The sequence below is a fragment of the Python bivittatus genome, unplaced genomic scaffold (genome assembly GCF_059951505.1).
Source record: "Python bivittatus isolate LINGU-HERP-01145 unplaced genomic scaffold, Pbiv_v1 ctg000560_np1212, whole genome shotgun sequence".
NCBI lineage: Eukaryota > Metazoa > Chordata > Lepidosauria > Squamata > Pythonidae > Python > Python bivittatus.
The window spans coordinates 7,224,868-7,246,192 of NW_028277083.1; the positions used below are offsets into that span (position 1 = coordinate 7,224,868).

The following is a 21,325-nucleotide window of genomic DNA, read 5'->3' on the forward strand; positions in this document are numbered from 1 at the left end:
CTTTGGGCCCCAGAAATGTCCCACTAGGATGGCACACAGCATTCTGAAGAGGAAGAAACTAGTTTGCTTTCTGGAAAACGGATATTTGGGGCCTGGATACATTCATCCTGGTGGCCATTCTGAGAACAGACAAGTGGGAGCCACTCAAAATTTCAAACATACCCCCAGCCCTAACTCTGAGCTAGGCAATACTCTTAAGAGAGAATGTTTCTAATTTACAGTGTATTTATTTCAACCATCTGTCACTCCAGCTAAGTTGCCAAATTCTTCTCTTACTAATAACCCACCTGTGGACTCTTTAACTTTGTAATAACTTTCCAGGCTTCATTTAAGATTTGAAGCCGGTCGCTTTCTGGGGGGTCAGCTAAGGCCAAGTTCTGTCCCAGAGAGCAGAAGAGAAGATGCTGTGAAAATAAAATGAGTTGCATGCCCGTTTTACTGCCTTCATTCATGTTCTCACTTGGATAAAGAACATTAGTAATAAAAAGACAGATATTTGTTTTGTAAAAGAGAGAGAGAGATGGGAAATACCATCAGGGTAAAAATTTGCTATCCAGTTGAAAGAAACTTTGGTTAAATTCTTACAGCTTTTAATCAGTTTAAACTACTTAACATTTTTTGTTCTGAATCAAAAAAGCAACAACTTCATTTTTCGATGAAGCACACACTTGTTGCATGAGCAAAATCTCAGGAAGAGGCTTTCTCTCCCTGTGAGGAGAGTACTTTAAAGAATCAAGTTTCTAAATCTATTAAACTATTACAACCATAGTGGATCCCTTCTGCAAAGTTGTGCCCAAGACAGAACCAGCTATTGGCAAAAGAGCGGCTATGGAGAAGTCAAGTGCATATCCCCAAAAGATTTTTGAGCCATAGCACTAGAGCAAAAGACCATAATGCACATTTCATGGAACTATTTGGGGATCTATGAAGTGGCTGACAATAAAAGAGTTTGAGTGGAGAGGCTGCAGAAGAATTTACCTTGGGGAACCCAGATTCGTCACACTCTTTTATCATACCAATAAAATCCATCGACCTTGCAGCGATAAATTCAGCTCTGAAGGCAGACATGACAGAATTCAAGAGCAAGGCACTGGAAGAAATATTATTCAGAGCATTACAAGACAGCCCCCCAATTGATACTTTATATGTTGACCTTTACATAAAAATGTACCCAGAACATACAACATTTACGCCGCTACTGCATCCTTGCAGCCAGAGACCATTAGTGGCTTGTTTGGTAAAAGCGAAAGCTTGCTCTTTTTCCATTCTCTGGATCAGTTCACTCCCTGTTTCTGGCATGTTGCAAGAACTACAGAAGTGAGCAGCAACAAAACCACTTGTCACCCTTGAATGGCAAAAAACTGGGTCAAGGCATAAACCCATCCAAACAAAAGAGTTCTCAGACTTCCCGGCTGAAGGGGAAGGAGCCAAATGAAGAGCCTAGGAAAGGCTTCAAAAAACATTTTGCATCTCAGTTATGGAGGGTGGAATTACATATGCACAAAGCAATATATTCCCTCCTACATATATACTGGAGCACTGGTGTATTCTGTCCAAGACGGGGCTAAAGGACGTAGGCCTCTGATAACCACATGCTCAGTGGGCAAGAAGTCTCCAATTCAAAACAGCTGTACTGTAGCTTCATCAGCTGCCAGTCAGGGTTGACAATGATAGTTTTTACTGTATGCCACCCAGAACTGTTGTAAAATTGAGTGGCCTTATACATTTCTAAAATAAGAAAGATGACAAAAATGTTAGAGCACGGAACCAGGTTACTTGTGTGGGACCACCTCTTCTTGAAGTTATCTGCCCATCCCACCAGGCCAGATAGGGTGGGTGTGCTCCAGGTTTCTTCTCTTGTATGTTGTCATCTAGTGGGACCTAGGAAGCACACCTCCTCTGCAGCTTTTCTCCCAGAGATACAGCAGGTTCCCTTCCTCCTTGCCTTCTGGAAGGCCTTGAAGAGCTGGCTCCTCCCACAAATATGGGGGCAGGATGAGGCTGGAGCCCAACAAGATGACATGTTGACATGTGGGAGAGTGTAGCCACAGCACCATGAGTTTTTATTGTAATTGGAGCTTTTTTGTGTGTGTGTGACTGTTTTTATTGTCTTGTGAACTGCCCAGGGTTGTGGTTACAATGGGGGGGCGCTATATAAGTCTTTTTAAATAAATAAATAAAGCAAGGGTTTTTTTGTACAAAGCGCAGGTCTCTTGTAAGGGCTGTTGGGTGGAGGTCGGCCAACAGAAGATAGATCCAGGCAGACTTGCACAGGCACGGGCACCATTTCAAAAGCGAATGTTTCTTCTTCCTGTCCCCTTAATGAGGGCCAATGCCCCCGTTCATTGGAGTATCTCCAAAGGGACCAAACCAAACCTCCACCGACCCTACTCTTTGGGGCAAATGGGCAGGACTGACTGCTCCTTGACTGGGACCCTGGAATACAACCACTTCCATCCAAACTGATGCTGATGCCACAAGCGGAAGGACCCGGCCTTTCCTGAGATAAAAAATAAACTTAGAGCGTGGCACTTACTTGTTGCCCAGCTTCTTGCATCTCTCCATCATCTCTGTCAGCAATGCCTATGAAAGGGAGAACAGAAAAGCAACAAAAACAAAGGCAAACAAAGCCCCTGGTATTGCATCTGCTGTATTTTGCAGCAAAATAGCAGCTTTGGGTGGCATGAAACGAAGCTTCTGGAGGGTTTAAGGCTCCAATATTGCTGCGCTGCAACGAGGAAAATAATGGAAAACACCTCACCACAAAATGCAGCCCCCCCCCAAATGTTGCCTGCACATGCTGTATTGGAGCATGAATTTACAATTCTTTAGTTTCCTACAGCCCATCAACATCCCAATTCCAAACATCCCAACCCTTTTTGCTGAACGTGGAGCATGAAAAAAAATCCCTAACTCAAACTGCCATCAGCTTCTGGTAGAGGCAATTTCCCTCGCTCTCCTTGCATGCTTTTCATCACGTGATTTGTGTGCAGAGTTGTTTGCTTATTTATGTATTTTATGTGTTGGATGCCGAGATGCCCGATTCTTTAAAAAAAAACCTCCGGAGAGCTTCCATTATTTAAAAGAATAACTTAAGTTAAATAAGGAACATGACTGCCCGGATAAAACCACACAAATTCACATCCTGGAACGAACAAACAAAATTCACCAGCGGCTCCACAGTCACCCTAACCCAAGGCCTGGGGACAGAATCAGGTCTTAAGGGACTTCTGGAGCATTTTGAGAGAGGGAGCCATACGGATCTCCAGGGAGATGCAGTTCCACAGGGCAGGGACCATGAGAAATGCTTACGGGTTCAATCTTTACATACCCACTCATCGGAACAAGGAAGCATGTTCCGGCAGGGATCTCTTGGATCAGAGAGGGCAGCCATCGGTGGTCCTAACTCATCGCTCAACAACTAGCTTCTGCTACAACACACATTCCCTCCATCTCTCCTCTGCTAAAGAATATTCTAGCATAAAAAGGTTTCCACTTCCATTCAGGAAAGAACAAAACAATTCCCTTTGCTATCATCAGCTTAACAAAAGGGTGTTCTCCCTGAGAGCAATTTTTTTTTAAGATGTTTTATTCCCCCTTTGTTATTTTTATAAATACCTCAGGGCGGCGAACATACCTAATACTCCTTCCTCCTCCTATTTCCCCACCACAATGACCCTGTGAGGTGAGTTGGGCTGAGAGAGAGGGACTGGCCCAAAGTCGCCCAGCCGGCTTTCACCCCTCAAACAGGACTAGAACTCACCGTCTCCTGCTTTCTAGCCTGGCGCCTTCACCACTAGACCAAACCAGCCCTCTAATTTGCATTTACAACACGAAGAACAAAACTGATTTCTGGCGAAGCATCTGTTGTTGTCTTTTAAGATGCATGGAAAACTGAGGCAAAAGCTCAGCTTGTGAAAGATTTTTGTATTTCCACATGGTTGCATTTCCACAAGCTTTTTTTAAAACAAAAAAGAAAAAAAAAGAAGTTGGCACATTGAAGTGTCTCATTAGAAATCAGAAGTCTTGCTTCAGATTGTCTTAAAGAAGCTATCATATTAAGCCGATCGAGTTTAAAAATAAAAGGAAGTGTCATCTGTATGACCAAAGTGAAAAAGGAGTGCGAACAATGGCACCCAGGAGGATTCCAAAGTAGGATAACAAGTTCCCTTGTTTTGTGCCAAGAAACAAGCTGGGCTGTAAAAACTGGGAAGGGTACATTATGCTGAGGGGTCTGATGAAGGCTTTGCATTCAAACTGTCTCAAATGCCTCTATGTGGTCGTCTGCAGAACGTCTGAGGTTGCCATAGTTTTATTTCGAAGTTAAAAAGAAATCCTACTAACAAAATCTGTGCTGGATTGGGGAACTCTTCAGCTATAAAACAGCCCAGCCTTGAGAGAAAAGTCAAGTCAGTTCCTTGTCCCCATCCCCAAATTAACTCTTTTTCTACTGAATATTAGCAGCTGAGCACTAGGGAGGAGGAGTGATTAAGGGGATAAAACCGTTAAAATTCCTTTCTCCACAGTGGGCTCCCTCTCATGGTCGGATCATTTTTCTTGACTGAGGAATGGCTATGCCACAGCAAAGAGAGTTTCTACCATAAGAAACTGCATCTATTCACTCCCAACGTCTCTAACGAAAACAGTGGGTGCATTCAAATTAACATTTTCCGTTATACAAAGACAAGAGTTATTGAGACCTTCAAAACCTTTTCAGAATGAGTTTTTTTTTTACCTCTGCAGCTCGGTAAGCAATGCACTGTAGAATCCAATCTATTGCTGGAGAATAAAGCGTTAGATATAATGGGATCTCGACACACTGTGCCACCAGCTGATTCTGGACAGTATCCCCGTGAACCTGTTGAACACATCCAAGGCAAATGGTCACGAAAAAGTCCAAGTGGTAGAAAAAAAGGAAGGATTCACCACACAGTCAAGGCATTTGATGCTGACCTCAAGGAAAACTCTGGGAAACCTGTTTCAAGATGAAACCATCCAAGGTCATAGAAATGTGAGAAATCCCAGTTTGGTCAGCTTTCCCACATTGAAGAAAATGAATGTGGAGATAGCTTCTCATCTGTCCTGCTTTCAAGTAAAGTTCCAGGATGGAACATAATCTGAACAAGCCAATACTGTTGTGGATTGGAAGTCACACACCCTGATTTGCAGACATCTTGAAGACTATGGCACCCTTTAAGTCAGCACCAGATGGAAAGTAAACCAAGTCCTACTATGTGGATGAACACTAGATGATTTGTAGTAGACTGACCAGTGTTTCTAATTCCAAGGTTCTTTAACAATACCAACAACTAAAACACTTTCTGTCTAAATTAGGGGGCTGGAAAGAACCTTATAGGGGAAACCAGGTGTGGATTTTGTAGCAATAAGGACATCATTTCATCTACTTACTTGTTTAAATGTTAGAAGAAAGTCAAAGAAGTTCTTGTTGAGGCTGTCTTTCAGATGAGGAGCCACTTCCATCCCAACCTGTGTTTGGGGAACCAAAGGAATGAAATCTGTTCTTTATTTCTTTTAATACAATTCTGTGCATTTCCATATTTCTTCGAAGCCTTAATAAAAAAGGGCCAGCGTATCATGGAAGATTAATTTTGTATATGGTAATGGCAGCAAGATTATTATATGCACAAAGTTGGACGAATATTGAATTTCCCACAATGGATGAATGGATTGTAAAACTGTCAGAAGTAGCAGAAATGGCAAAAATGCTAAAAGAAGAAAAAAATGAAATGATTTATGGATTTAATAACTGAAAAAGATGAGAATTTAATATGGGGTTGAAAGGATTTCTGGAAGAGATAAGAGGGAGGAGAGATGATGGGTTTGTCAATATCTATTGAAGAGAAGGTTGGAAGTCATTATTTTTCATAATTTTAGTTTTCTTTCTTTTTTTCTTTTCTTGCACCTTTTTCTTTTTTCTTCTTTTCTATCTTTTTCTTTAGATTTGTCTTTTACTTTATGTAAAAATAAATGTAAATTTTAAAAATGGGTCAGCGTATATGAAGACAAAGAACTAATGCAAATGTTTCTATCCATCCATCCATCTATCCATCCACATATGTAACTGGAAACAAGGAAATAAAGAAAATTGAAAAAAAGTTAAAGGAGCAAACAGAGGCACATGGTAGCTGCACTGTAAATAGGGAAGCAAAGAACTACATCCCATCACCCGAGCACCCTGCAGGGTAGATGAGATCCTAATTTATTATAGTTTAAAATTAGGAAGCGGCATCTTGCCCTGGAGAAATGTTCAGTGGTGGTCTAATCGCTTTTCTAGTGTTCTGTAAAACCAGATTGGTAAGAACAAAATCTCACCCTGCAGAGATATGCTCTAGCATAGACAGCCACCAGAGGATCACCAATTCCTCGGATCATGGAAGTCAATCGGGGGAGGCATTCCAAAATTCCCCTAAAAAAATAATTTGAGAAATAGGTTTCATCACTGAAGCTGAGACCCACTGACCGATTCATCTTCTGACAACCTCCAACGCATATGATGGTGGCATCTTCATCCTGGTCACCCTTAAACAGTGTAATACTGAAATATTCCAAAATATATTTAGCAGCTCAGTTATCCCAAAGCCACTGCAGCAAACACAGCAAATCGCTCAAATCTAACAGAACATCCTGTGCATTCCTCCCAAGGGGGGAGGCTGAAGGTGATGTGAAGAAGCCCCCCCCCCCCCCAATAGAAGAGCTTATCCCAAGGTTCATGAAGCCCTTTACCCTGCTACTCTTTCATTAGGCTGTTAAGCTTTTAGCACTAATAGAGGTTTTACTAGAGGAAACAAGCATATGCTACCACAGAATTACCCAGACATTTGCTGAGAAATACTGCAAGGTTTTTATGTTACTTGACTTCTCAAGGCCACTGGAGCATCACAGTTTACATTTTTCAAGACTACAGTTACGTAACACCAAACTAGAAAGAACTCAACAGAAATTATACAGCAAAAATTTACCCTCCTATCAGAGTGTTCATCCCGTAGCCCTAAAGTCCTCCCTGCTATTTGTGATCCATGGAGCCTTCTCTGATCAGTCTGCTAAATTTCAGGGCCCAATCAATGAAAAAGCTCTTTGCATCCCAGACATATGTCTTTTCTCCTATTTTATGTCCCACGCAAAAGAGACTATCAGCATGAAATGAAATTGCAAATAGATGGGGGAGAAGTCTCAAGCCAGAATCCGTGTTTCATTGCCACATTCATTCCATTTATCTAACATACATTATCCAATGCTATCAAGCCTTACGTTTTGGAAAGGAATTTGTTGCACTTCAGTATTGCTGTCTCCACATAACTGGTACAGAGTCAGGGAAAAAAAAAAAGAATCACGAATAAAATTATACATAGCAAAAGAAGCAGATAATATATTTCCAGGACTGCTATAAAACCTTCCCTACATCAGGAGTTAGAGAAGCAAATAAGTTAAACCCATTCTAAAAAATTACATAATCTGCAAGTACATAGATGACCTCTATTTCACCCAGACCCTTCCTATAATCCAGCCTGCTGAAGAAGGAAAAATTCTTTTGACATTCATACTTAATAGTTTAATTCTCTGGACTTCAAGAAATCTATATATTGATCAGGTTTTTTTGCAGACATTTCACCCCACATCCCAGCAAAACTTCCTATGGCCACATCTATACACACACACAGAGACAGATAGATACCACTAATAAATCTGCTAACTTGGTTATTACTTTAGAGCAGTATTTCTCAACCTTGGCAACTTTAAGATGTGTGGACTTCAACTCCCAGAATTCCCCAGCCAGCATGGTTGGCTGGGGAATTCTGGGAGTTGAAGTCCACACATCTTAAAGTCGCCAAGGTTGAGAAACACTGCTTTAGAGGACCCTTGAGGGTGGAACCAATCCATCTTACCTGGAACACATTCTGCAGGGGGGAGGGGCAACCTTAGTAAACCAAAAATAGCTTTCAGAAGAACCCTTGGGTCTGCATATTTAGTTGACACATGTTGGCTTGATTCACACTAGAAACTAGATTAGGCTAAAACAGGGTTGGGTAGCTTATCGTTCAGTAGGTTAGCTACCAACCTAATCAATGTCTTAGCATGCTATGCAACCCAACCCATCATGCTAAACCATAATATGATTTATTTGTTGGGTGTATCACATTATGTGAAAACAACAATTGTGCTTCATCAATGCAGGTTTAGGGAGTTGTGTGAGTGCTCCCACATGTTCCTTCTATCGCACCATGCTAAGGCACCACACAAAAAAAAAGAAGAAAGGAATCTAGTGTGACAAAAATATTGTTGGAAAAAATAAGTTGGGTGAACTAAACATACATTGCTGGAAAGAGCTGGATGTTAAATAATTTCATTACCTCATTTATTACAGCTCTCCTCCTCCTGAAGAGCTGAAATTAACACATTTCTTTCCTCTGTATCTCTTTATGTCTACCATTGTAGCAGGTAGATTAGGCTAAAAGGAATATGAACTAGTTTTTCTGTATCCTAATCTAGGTCTGTTAGACAGTAACCCATACTTTATTTTTAAACCTACCAAAAAAACCCCTTCTTAATTAAAAATCATAAACACAGAGGAAATCAATTCACTTCTACTGGGTGATCAATGATCTTTTGTTTCTGAGATCTCTTGATACCCACTTAGCATATCCTTCTTGTTTCCCTCAGTGGAGAAAACTCAGATGCCATTTGAAATTCTTCTTTTCAATAGAAATTCAAGTATAAATCAGGTAATATTTCCTTTGTCAAAGTCTTATTCAAAAAAGGATACAATCTTGGAATGAGTTCTCGGATGGAAGCAATCTTGAAAAACCAGTTTAAGCAGGTTTCTTTGGCGATATCATTAACACTTTCAGGAGTAAAATTATCTGATTAAAAAAAAAAGAAGTCTTAACCGAGAACCTACTTCCTCAATTAAATTAGATATTTTAATCATACAGATCTGAGAAAATGGCATTCAATCATATAAAAATATAACATCATTAGAAAATGCTAATTTCAGAGGTCATCTGTCAATTACACAGTAATAAGAAACTAGAGATTCGACTACTGTTTGGTTTGTGATGGTTCTTGGCCTTAATTTCCAGTTTTATATTTCTGAAGAAGGTTTGTTTAATGGTAGTTCAGCATTTAATAGCCGTGTATCGTTAAATAGCAACTAATATGTTAGTCTACTAATACAGGCATTTATTCAGGAAAAAATAAGGCTATAATGATACACCCACTTATGTAAGCACACAGCCCAGTAAACAGAAGGCAAGATATTTTTGAGCAAATATGGATATTATGATGTCAAAGGAATCAGCCAAAGGCTTATTATTACACAAAATACTGTAATTGATTTAAACTAACCCCCTCCAGCACAAATAGCAGCAGCAAATGGAATACGCCAGAATCCGTTGCTCTTTGCTGGAAAAATGTGTCCCCAAATTGAACCCATTGGTAAAAGCTTAGCATATATACGAAAAGGATGCATGGAAAAATTGAATAATAGGCCTACTTGGGTTCAAATGGAGCATATATTATGGGAGCATTCAGCAGGTGGTAGCACCCCACTGACTTTGGGCTAGTTGCTAACCAAGGATGGCTGTTTAATACTTGGATGGGAGACTACTAGGAAACCCATTATTTTAAAAGCAGAGTTTCCTTAATGTTGCAATATCATGGCTCTACCACTAGCAAGAGCAGACATCTATTCAGAATGTAAATGGCAGAAGGAACACAGCTGAATGGTTGAATGCGCTGTACACGTTGCACAGAGAATACCCAAATGCAGTGCCCGGCATTTGCCTCCGCCCTGATCTACAATCTGGGTTCGGTGATGAAGATGAACCAAATGGCAGTTCTTACTTAAAAACTCCCTGCCACCAGGCCTCTGTATGCCTCTCTCCCCCGAGACTCAGCAGCAGAGGGAGAGACACTAAGACGTAGGCCAGCATTCCTGCAGCTGGGCTCCCTCCAGATGTGTGGGCTTCATAGTGGCTCTGGAGTTCTAGGAATTGAAATTCTCCCATTTGGGGGGTGCCCAGTTTGGGGATGGTGGCTGTGAACCCTTTAAGGGTTCCAACTGGATGTAACAGCATTGCCTTGTTCAAGAGCTGGCTGTGAATCAGTGCTGAAGCAATGGTGCTGTTCCTTTTGCTCCAAGCTCAGAACGTGCCCTGTATTACAGAATGACCCTGAACTGTGACTCTTTGCAACCAATCTGGATTAAGCCTCGCACTGCTTTTTTGGCTTCCATTCCAGATTATCAATTCTGACCACTTCTGATTTACAAACCATGGAGGTCCACTGCTTCAGTGGAAACGGATGTAGCAGGACTAGGGAAGAGCTCTGTGTGAAACTCTTAAGAGAGTCACACTGTGTACAGAGAAAATATTCAGAAACTGTTTTGTAACCAAGAGGGCAGAAGCATTCCCAGAGTCGCTCTTGAGTGAGATGGGCAGTGACTAAATTTGAAATATAAATAAATTTAAAAATTCCTAATTCCTGGGATGGGAGATCATATTAAGAAGATGACTCCTGCCTGGCTCACTGGGGTATAAGAGGAAGGGAAGGAGAAGCACAATCAGATTTGCAAGATTCTGTTATTACAGCCTATCTCAATAAAGTAGAGTTCCAGGCATCCTGCAGAGTGTTTCTCCTGATCTGGTCTACCTCAAAGGGCTGATGCCCCAGTCACTGGGCAGCTTCAAGACACCCCGTTTGGTTTATTGATTGACCCAATTTTACTCCATCAGGTCCCCTGGACCAAGATGCTTCCTTGTCTAGTAGAAGAAAAGGCCAGGCTCGTTCATTGTAAGGCAAAGTGGAACAAATGGATTGATGATACGACCTAGGATGATTTTATCCCCTCTGTATTCTGAGCACCTCTTTGGCATCAAACAAGAGAACAGCAGCAGATGCTTTAACTTAATTGCAAGACGCCACCATTTGTTATTCCACTGCTGTTCTGCTCTCTCTCTTCAAAAACACGGAGCCCGGGCAGGAATTGGAGAAAGGCCGCAATCCTCTCCCATTTTGGCCACTGCCCCCCGCCTTGAGAACTTTTACATAATGGAGCACTATGGGGATCCAGAGTCTGTAGTTCAAGCATGTACTAACTGCCAAGTTGGTTAAGGACAAGGATCCTTAATCAAAGCAGCTCAACAGAGAGCACAACAAACCAACAAGATAGATCAGGAATGTAACAAAGCAGGATCGAACCCCCCACAAAGCCGAACTAATTTCGGGTTGCAAAAACATTTCCATGTTTTTTTAAAAGGGAATTATGAAGGCTCCGGTAAGAAGCAGAGCTGGCTTCACAGAGCATTTGTTTGTAGCCATAAAGCTTTGGTCTCATTATCGGGGGCAAAACATAGCCCTTTCCAATTATTTCTGCTGCAGGCAGGTTTCTTGAAGGCAGGGGGTGTGGGCTCAATCAGAACCGTTTCTCTTTCATCAGAATGGAAAGAATGAGTACAAGGCGTCATGAGCATGCCCTCGTTTCACAGACAACTGCTCACGGCACAGCTTGGCCCAGGAAATTGTGTGGGTTTACCATACCTGGAATATCTCATTCCAGCATGAGTGCAAGAGGGAACCGTTTGCTGATCCAAGATCAGCTTCAGGCAAAAGAGACATATATCCTCCAACGATCAAGACAGGAGTAAAGGAGCAGTAGGCAGAAGCAAAAGATCACACGGCGTCTCAAACCATCCTGCGCATCTAGAGAGAGAGAGTTTGGGGTAGCGGCTAAGGTGATGGACTAGAAACTGGGGGAATGCAAGTTCTAGTCTTCATTAGGCACAGAAGCCAGCTGGGTGATTTGAGGCCAGTCTCTCAACCCAACTCAACTCAAGTCAGAGTTGTGGGGAAGATAGGAGCAGGAACATTATGTACAATGCCTTGAGTTGTATAAATAAAGGCAGGATGTAAATAATACATTTATATACGTATTTTTAAAAGGAAAATCATCCTCAAATTGAGCTAGTGATAAAATTGACACCACCATGCCATCTTCTTGAACGAGCGAATGAACAAACAAATGAATGAATGGACTTTATTAGGATGGACACCACCACACCATTTTCTCAACAACCGTATGGAAATGGTTTGCTTCTGCATTCTCCCAGGATCATTTTTCAACTTCCCAATCTAGTTACAGCCCTAGGATGTCCTGTTAGTCTCCCATCCAAGCCCTAACTTTGGAGATCAGACAAGATCAGCTAGGGATTGCCACTTGCTGTGAAACCTGTATGTTTATACAGAGAAACAGAGAGACTGTGGAAGTTGTCTTATAAGCAAGGTAAACCCCCAGTCCATCTAGGTCAATATTACTGTATCTACCAGAACTGGGGACTTTGTGGTTCTCAAGAAGATGCTGAAGAACAACTCCCAGGAGCCCCAATCAGCATGTAGTTTGGCAACATGCAGAGTCCCCAGTTTTGGTCTCTACTGACTCACAGCAGCTCCAGCCAAGGAACCTCTCTAGTCCTACTTTGATTTTGGATTTTCTGCAGAGAGGTTGTGCTTGAAGGTACGTATAATGGAATTATCCCACATTTCTTACTTAGTCTTTGTTCTCACTAACTAAAACACAGTCAGTCAACCTGAGGTCAACAATCCCCATGTGATCTTCCCCAAAAGCTTGCTAAGGCTCTCAGAGCCCCTTTCTCTTAAAATGCAATAGAACTATGATTGGAAAACTCATATCAATGACAAGACTGTTGGAAACAACATTAGAATTAACTTTTAGGAAGTTAAACTTCTGAGATATTTTGGAATGTGCCTTTATCTTTCTCCGTTGGGTCTTATTCATCTTTTCTACTGCTAATTCTGAACAATTGTCTCCAACTGGCTGCTGGTGACAAAGATGTTAATGAGTGTGCACCATCTTATTTGCTACAGAACATCTTACCTGGCAATGGGCTACAATGATCAGTACACATAGAAAAGATCCTTTCATACACCAACTTTCCTGTAATAATAACAATAAGAAGATGGAAAAATACCATTTGTGTGGCCCAGACATTCTCTGGATGCAAGTTCTGGAAGAGACTGTCAATTACTGCTTATCAAGTATATGGGTTAAAATTAGAAAATTAAAGTGCAGATAGTTTGGAAATTCATAAACTAATCAATGAAAACCCAGGAGGAACTTCGAGTTCCACCCTAGTTATCCAAAGCAAAAAGCTAGACAGGTAAGAAAATGAACTTTTGAGGGTTGCATTTAAAAAGAACAGAATATATAAATAAGACTGGTGATCTGCTCACAACATAATATCTCAGGAAATAAAATCAGGATGGTAAGCAAATTTTTATTTTATTATGTGCTACCTTTCCTCAAAAAGCTCAAAACCAAGCACAGAGTTCAGGCCCCCTGATCGATCATGTTTATTTTTGAGATTCCTTAAGGATAAGGAATTCATGGAAATCTCTAAAGTGGTTCACATAAATCAGAGGGGATTACTGATTGATACTGAGCTAGTATGACACAATAGGTCAAATCTCTCCTTACGCCACCATGGAATTCATTAGGTAATACATGGCTAGTCAATCTCTCAGTCAGACCTGCCTTCTGGAATGAGGTTCCCTCTGAGATCCAGACAGCCCCCACCCCGCTGTTATTTAGAAGGGCCTAGAAGACATGGCTCTTTGCCCAGGCCTTTGGCGGGGGAGAATAAAGACCCTTTGCTTCGTCCTTCTCCAGTCTGTCATTCTAGCCATTTTAATTTATTTTTTACATTGTTCTTTTTAAAAAAAACTGGTCATTTTTTGTATTTTCCTTGTTTTGCTTGTTCTAAGCTGCCCAGAGTTATTGAGAGTTGGGCAGCATGCAAATTAGATAGAGACAGACAGACAAAATCTCCACTGTAAGGTTGTTTTGAAATGGATTAATCCTCATGCTCTCTATTCCACTGGAGCTCACTGGATCATTATGTTAAATGATTAAGTATTTTATGAAATGCGCAGAAAACCTGCTTTCCTGAAAATGGTATTAACTGGATATCCTCTCTAAAATGTTTTGTGGCATACTCATGCAACCTCCATATCCTGCTGTCAGAAGAGAATGGGTTAGAAATCTAAATAAAGAGTTCTTCCACTCTGCCTCCTCTAATTCTAATCATGTTATGCTTTTTATTTGCTAAATGCACTTTTGTCATTACATCATGCTGCCCCCAAGTGGGATAATGGGTACATCGTGGTATCTTGCTTGATAGTCCAGATTTAAAAGAGGGTATAACCTGTTTCATTAAATTGCAGAATGAAAGGGATGAATGCTCAAAAACCTCCTAGTGTGTTATTACCCAAAAATTGCTTTTAAAAGTTGGCCATACAACATTTATTCTATATGGTATCCTGTACAGAATGTCTATAAGGCAGTGTTTCTCAACCTTGGCAACTTTAAGATGTGTGGACTTCAACTCCCAGAATTCCCCAGCCAGCCTGGCTGGCTAGGGAATTCTGGGAGTCGAAGTCCACATCTTAAAGTCGCCAAGGTTGAGAAACAGTGCTCTAAGGGGTCCATGTGTATACAGGTATATCTATGCATGTGTGGAAAGAATATCCATAATTACTTCTAGCTACCAGGAATTATAGACAAACCATGCTGTCAAGGAGAAACAAAAGCTATTATCAGTGCCTGCAAATGAAAGGGAAAATTGTTTCTTCAGCATGTGTAGATTATGCACTCTCACATACATGCACGCCAAGTTAGGTGATAGCTTTTAAAAATAATAAATAATCAAATAAAGACTTCTCAGCCATTGCAGCCAAGACACTTACAAGAAGGAATCCAGCACAATAATATTTCTACTTTTCTTGGAAGGGCCAGGTTGCAACAGCTGTTAGCAGGCACCTGTCAAAATAGTCTTCAACTTGGCTCACAACAACCCAAGCCATGAATATTGTTATTCTTGAGCTTGAAGCCATCCAAATCTGACACATTGTGGGTAAACCCAGAAATTTCAAGAGTTTGATCTTAGAGGTTCTGGGAACTGCAAAAAATAGAGATGGCTAGAGAAATGATGGCATAGATTTTTCCTAAGTGTTCCCCTGTTCCTATTGGAAAGAAGCCTCTATTTTCTCTTCAGGATTTTATTAAGGGCATAAGATTTTGTGACCTGCAGCTTAGAACAACTTCTGCCTTCTAATAAAATTTGTTACTTGGAAAAGGTGCTACAGGATTGTTCTGATTTTTTGCATCAGAGACTAACAAGGCTGTCCTCCTCCAAGATCCTCTTTTCCAGAATTCCTTGCTCACATAAATTATTTCTCAGAAATCATTCATATTTTTCTTTTTTCTTTTTTAATAAAAAGTACAATATGGCCCCATACTTACCAAATGTATCAAGGATGTCTGTTATTAAGACAAATTTACTGGGATAAAACTGAATTACAGTTGTATCTGAAAGAAGTTTAGAACACTAGGTGGGGAGAAAAAGAGAAAAGAAAATTAACATATTGTGTAATTACAGCTTGTCATTTTGCCAATTAAAAGGTAGCTCAAAGACAGCACATTATTTGAAGGGCAGAATTCATCCACTTTTAGAAACACATAGACTTCCATTCCAACTCTACAGCATCCAATTATTTATTTCCTGGCTGACCCTCAAGCTGCATACTGATTTCTTCAGCACTAAATTCCTTCTTAACCCAACAGCAATGGAATGGAACTGCTGCCAAGCCCCACCATATTATTTATAATATATTCCAGATGTCATTCCAGCACCAAAAGATAAACATTCCCAATAAACGCTAGTAACAATGCTGGGGAAGGAAAGGTGGAACAGCGGGGCCAGACTCCTTTCACAACTGAACACTCCAACGGCAAACCCCTAGGAAGTTTCTCTTTGAACCCTCCCCAACCATCTTTGCTAGAAGAAAATTAACCAGGGAGAAAGAAAATACACAGATATGAAGGGATTGTTCTTTCCATCCATTACTGCTGTTATTAACTGGCCTGAGCCTCTCCCCTACAGGCCAGCAGTGCTAAATGCTCTGAGAGAAAAAGTAACAGAATATCCCTGGATATCCCATTTCCAGTTATTCCTGTGTTAGCTACTCATTACAGTAACCGTGAAGAATTAAGCATTACTGCAGGATCATTCTGCTTTCCTCTTCTCTTCCCATCACCTTTTTCCTTCTGGTCAGCCCAGGGATTATCCCTCGCAATGAACCTTTCAGGTATAAATACTTCAAATAAATAAAATACCTATCTAGGAAGCAAAGCATCTCCTCTCCCTCATCTGCAAAGCTCAGGAGGAGGAGGAGAAGCAGAGTCACCTGGTTTGGGGGGTTGCACCTACCTGAAGCAAAGGTGGAGCGAGGGTAAAAAAGAGAAAACGCCAGTAAGGAGAATGAAGATGGGCCTCTGATTTCCTGCCTTCTTTCCAAGCAAGAGAGCATTACTTGCTGGATTCCTTCTTTGCAGGGAGCTATTGTACGGAGCTACCCCTGGTCTCTAATGTTTTCCTTGCCACTTTTTTACCTCTTTTCTAGTTTTATAATATTTTTCAAGGAGCAGTCACCAAAACTATACCCAGCAGCCAAAGCGTGCTCATCTGTGTTGCCCTAGTGCATGAGGGCATTCCACTGGCAGTTCTCTTTTGAGTTCCCTTCCTAAGCGTGGAATGTGCCTCCTTATAGCAGTCACAGGCTGGCTTGACTCTTTCACCAAACCGCCAACATAACTCCAAGATTCTCTGCTGGTCAGGCACTGCCAGCTCAGGAGTCTGCTGAGAACTTACAGCACCTAGATTTCTGTCTGCGGGCCACAGCCAAGACCAGCCTCAAAGGCTGGAACCACTAGGTGCCTGGCAAGGTTCCAGCCCAGGAAGGGGACTTCCAGTTCAGCTGTTGTGCACCTCCTTCCTAGTGCTGCTTATCCACCCATCTTCAGCAGGAGAGCGAAGAAGACACGGCAACAGCAGCAGCCTATGCTCATCTTGCCTGTCCATCTTAGGGCCTGTGCAGACAGACCCACTGGGAAAATTGAAATAAACACAAGTGGTGAAAGCATCAGAGCCAGGTTACCTGCACACTTCTTGTTCAAGCTTGTCCACTCAAAAAGAAAAGGGGGAAAACCTGGAAGCAGCAGTTAACTCTTCTGAAGAGGTTAAAAGCATTCTTTTTCATGAACTTGTAACCCTACTTATTATAATAACATTATAATACTCACCTGAATAACAATCTTTAGGGCTTTTACTTTCTGATCTGAGGCCCACGCATCCTTCAAGGATTGGTTGAGTTCTTCAATCCGGTTTGTATAGTCTTGCTGGGTTAAGTTGAGTAATTCTTTTTGGGACCCCTGAGAAAGTATACGTAGGGTGCAAACAGTGAGTTATTTTTTAACAACTTACTTCTCTCTCTTTGGGAGAACAGTGTGGAAAATGCAGAATTGCTGTCCAGTAGAAACCAGCTATCACTCCTGAAGAATTCCAGACAGCATCTTTTCTCCTCAAACAGGCATTTCTGTCTTATTGTTTACATTAGAACATAATTTTTTTATCTGTTACAAATTACAGGATCAAAAGCTCTCATCTGGATTTTCTCAAAAGACAGGGTACAATAGACTGTAAAGTATGTGAAAATCCCATAGAATACTGGAAATCAATGACAGATATTGTTTTAAAAAACAAGTTGTTGCTCACCTCTTCAAGATCATCCAATTCTTCTAGTCTGGTCCGCACTTTCTCTGAAACTGCAGATCCAGGAGTTGTAGCTTTTCCTGCAAGTAATTACATGGTTTAAATTGTACAATCCTCAGGAACTCAATTTTTGAGGATGAGATTCTACACTAATTTTGGATTGAGATTAATAATAAATTATGCCCCAATGATATCTGTAGAAAACAAATGCACACAGGGGTTAGAATAGACATGTTCTGATGTACATCTCGAACTTTTGTAATTGCCAGTATTTTACATGTTGTATGCCAAATTTCTGCTTTATAAAAGCCCTAGGAGTCCTCTGTTTGGAAAACAAATGTATAGCTGTCCAACCTTTAGGTTGTTTTTTTTTAAGAATGTGAAGACTCCATATGTATCAAAAGAGAGGGTGTCAGTTCATGAGGAAACTCCTTCATGTAATATTCTTTCAATTAAGCAACAATATGTTTTACAGGAAAGAGAACAGAAGATAATGCTGGCAGTTATATGTAAAACTTTCAATATAGTTAAGTATTTGGAAGCAAATGCTTACCTTTTTCAGATCCCATGTATAAATTCTACAAAAGAAAGAGATATTCAGTTTCAAAATTAGTGATGCCCAACTGCCCAGTTTTGTTACGTAACCAAAGGCCAACATAACAATCAGGACCTTTCAAAATTCACAATGTGAATTATCACGTACTACTCAAAGCTACAATATGGCTGGTTTGGTTTGATATGTTCTATGAATATAATCATTACACTTTATAAACCATGGCTTTTGGCTTAAAACATGAACCCAGGCAATTATATTTTAAAGTATGGTTTTGCAGCTCCAGATGTTCCAGGAGAAAGGTAGCTCAGGAGAAAAATGTGACCCACTGCCAATTCTCAACATGCCCCGATAAATTACCTTTCTTTTATAATAATTAGACTTGCCTCATGAAATGTTTTCCTTGATTCCCAACAGCTTTATTTGCATTATTTAAACAAGATTAAAAATTGACTCACTATGGACAGTTTCTCATTTGTTGTGTACCGTGCCAGTATTTCACCCCGTTTGCTTGACCAAGGTTCAAAGTCACTTCCCACAGACAAACTCTCATCTTTATCACGCTTCTTCCTGGCATTATCCTACAAAGGAATAAGAGAGTTACAAAGAAAGTGTAACATTCTTGCATAAATAAATAGTGCTGCTTTTATGGTTAAAAACGCCTTCCTTTTATTTTTTTCTAAATTGAAGATAAAATTAAATGGTACAACACAAGAATGAATAAAAGCCAGTGACAAACATGAATTGTCAGAAATATATTAAAAAAAAATAACTGCAGGCAAATCCATCAGCTATTCAGTAAAAGCAGACAGATTAGCTACCTATGGAGAGTAGCACAAATGAAGTCTGGCCTGTGCATTCAGCACCTTGGAGAGCTCACTGAAAGACTTGTTAAACCACTTACCTTCTTTGCAGCCCCCCATCCCTCTGAGTGCATCGGTGAATACTAAAAACGACAGCTGAAAATAACAGAACACTTTCTGTCATGGTATGTGGGAAAGACCTTGGGAGACCGGGCAAAGAGATGCTGCTAAGGGAATGGTCAGATAAGAGACGGCATAGTGGGAAGGGCAAGAGGCTCAGAAGGGACCCTCCCTAGTTGTAAAGGAGATGATGGGGGGGGAGGATTGTACTGTCAGACTTGCAAGGTTCTGTTAATGTAGCTTTACAATAAAGTAGAATTAGCTCATGTGGTTGTGATTCCTATCTGCTTCTCCTACCATTTTGAGACAGGAAACTCACAAAATATAAAGTAACACCGACCCTGAACAAGCTTGAAATGATTAAAAAAAGATATCCACCTTCTCCCCTCTATCGCCCCCCAAATATGAGTGGAGACCACAACATTTGGGAGGAGCCCATAGGTGTGACGTGACCCTATCCACTGCAATCCTCACTATAAGGAATTTAAATATAGCCCCCAGCCAGCAAAAAAACTTGTCTATCCAAAAGAGAAGGCAATTAAACTCTCATCCAGACAGCTGTCACTTCAGAGCCTGACTGTGATCCCAGGAGATGTCTTAACTCTATCCCTGCTTGCTGCTAAGTCAAAGGGTCTGTGTCCCCTTTCTGCAACTTGGAAAATATAGAGGCTATGGAGGAGTCATTGTCCGGCTAGGATGACATTACAGAGCATTCAGAAGGCTTCTTCTAACTGGGTTGACCTGGGCTCTCTTCAGTGGCCTCTGGGTTCGTGACCCCGGAGACAAAACATTACAATTTTGGACAACGCACATTTGCAGAATGCAGGGGCAGCAGGATATCAGCCCCCTCTAAAATCAGTCTGAAATAACATTACCATTGTTATAGTCACCATTGGATCTGCCGTAGCTGCAAACAAAGATAAAGGATCTGTGCCATCCAGAACGCTGCTCAGTGGATCCAACATTGAACTAGAGGAGGAGGAAGATGTAGAGGATGTGCTTCCTTTACGACCCAATTTTTTTGTCTTAGATTCAGTAACCTGAGGAATAAAATACCATATATGAGAGGTTTGCAGCCCAATCTCTTCCATGCTTATTCCAAAGGAAATGGCACTTATTCCAAGACCAGGCAAACATGTGGAAGATACCAGCTCTCGTCTAACTATTTCAGATTGAGATGATTCAATCTGTAAGCTACCACTGAGCTAGGCATACTTATGGCCATTTCCTTAAGAAGACAATGGAGGAGAATAAAACTCAGTGCTAGCCATAGCCAAATTCTGAATAAGCTTAAATCAGGATTTCAGGCATATCCACATGCTGCAAATAGAAAACTGAACATTCTACCACCAGTGTACACAGCAAATGGTGTAGAATTTAATTTCCCCCACTTGAAGTCACACTGATGGTATCAAACAGACCCCTTTATGGAGGATATGATTGGTGCCACAACTAAAAAGGTCTTGCTCTTTTATTAATCAAACTTGATAATGATACTGTGGATTTGGATTCTGCCCAAACAGACCAATATGGCAGTGTATATTTTTCTGCAGATTACAAGGTAAACCTACCATAATGGGTTTGAGTGGATGGAAGTCTCCAAATTCCACAGACACAGCTTCCAGCCTGCATAATTCCAATTCACGTCCATAGTTTCGAGTTCTTGCATGCCTGAAGGACAAAAGTAAAAATATATAATTTCATGAGCAGGCATGATTTGCAAAGCCCACTCACAGTATGGAAAAGCCTTATTCAACCTGCCACTAATGCAAAAGCTGATGAGATTCCCTCTATTTTGGCTTCACCAATGTGAAGGGCAATGAATTCACTGGAGGAAAAATAAATGGAGGAATCATAAATCACATCTTGCAAGTCAGCTTTACTCCACATCTGTTTCAGCAGAGACAAGAATTCAAACCAGTACGTTGAAGGCCAATTCTCACACACCTTTCCACAAGTCTCTCTATAAAAGGTTAGGAGAATTCAGAAGAAATCCACAGGGTGGACAGGCAACATGTGGTCTTCTACAGGTGCTAAATTCCAATTCCAACCTACTCTAACCAGCACGGGACACCCATGATGATGGGAAGACCAATCCAACACCATCCAAAGGGCCAACCCTGAGATATATCATAATTCAATAAAAATAAATTTTACCTATAAGCATAAGTTCAAGGCAAGTTGCAAGAAAAATGACCTAGCACTTC

The 21,325-nt window shown here is 40.9% G+C and overlaps 1 protein-coding gene across 2 annotated transcripts in view; it reads right to left on the reverse strand.

Moving 5' to 3' along the window:
• Window positions 1–21,325, reverse strand: part of VPS35L (VPS35 endosomal protein sorting factor like) — a 46,616-nt gene that overhangs the window by 23,163 nt on the left and 2,128 nt on the right. Inside the window, exons 2-17 of one of the 2 annotated variants that reach the window (XM_088148104.1) lie at window positions 20,690–20,789; window positions 19,994–20,158; window positions 18,654–18,776; window positions 18,196–18,220; window positions 17,646–17,722; window positions 17,174–17,302; window positions 15,335–15,419; window positions 12,911–12,970; window positions 8,783–8,879; window positions 7,270–7,317; window positions 6,334–6,427; window positions 5,410–5,487; window positions 4,736–4,858; window positions 2,537–2,583; window positions 979–1,090; window positions 288–404 (exon numbers count right to left, since the gene is read on the reverse strand). In XM_088148104.1, the coding sequence (XP_088004230.1) occupies window positions 288–404; window positions 979–1,090; window positions 2,537–2,583; window positions 4,736–4,858; window positions 5,410–5,487; window positions 6,334–6,427; window positions 7,270–7,317; window positions 8,783–8,879; window positions 12,911–12,970; window positions 15,335–15,419; window positions 17,174–17,302; window positions 17,646–17,722; window positions 18,196–18,220; window positions 18,654–18,776; window positions 19,994–20,158; window positions 20,690–20,789 (1,480 nt within the window). The remainder of the gene's footprint in view (window positions 1–287; window positions 405–978; window positions 1,091–2,536; window positions 2,584–4,735; window positions 4,859–5,409; window positions 5,488–6,333; window positions 6,428–7,269; window positions 7,318–8,782; window positions 8,880–12,910; window positions 12,971–15,334; window positions 15,420–17,173; window positions 17,303–17,645; window positions 17,723–18,195; window positions 18,221–18,653; window positions 18,777–19,993; window positions 20,159–20,689; window positions 20,790–21,325) is intronic. The other variant, XM_088148105.1, reaches the window with a different exon arrangement.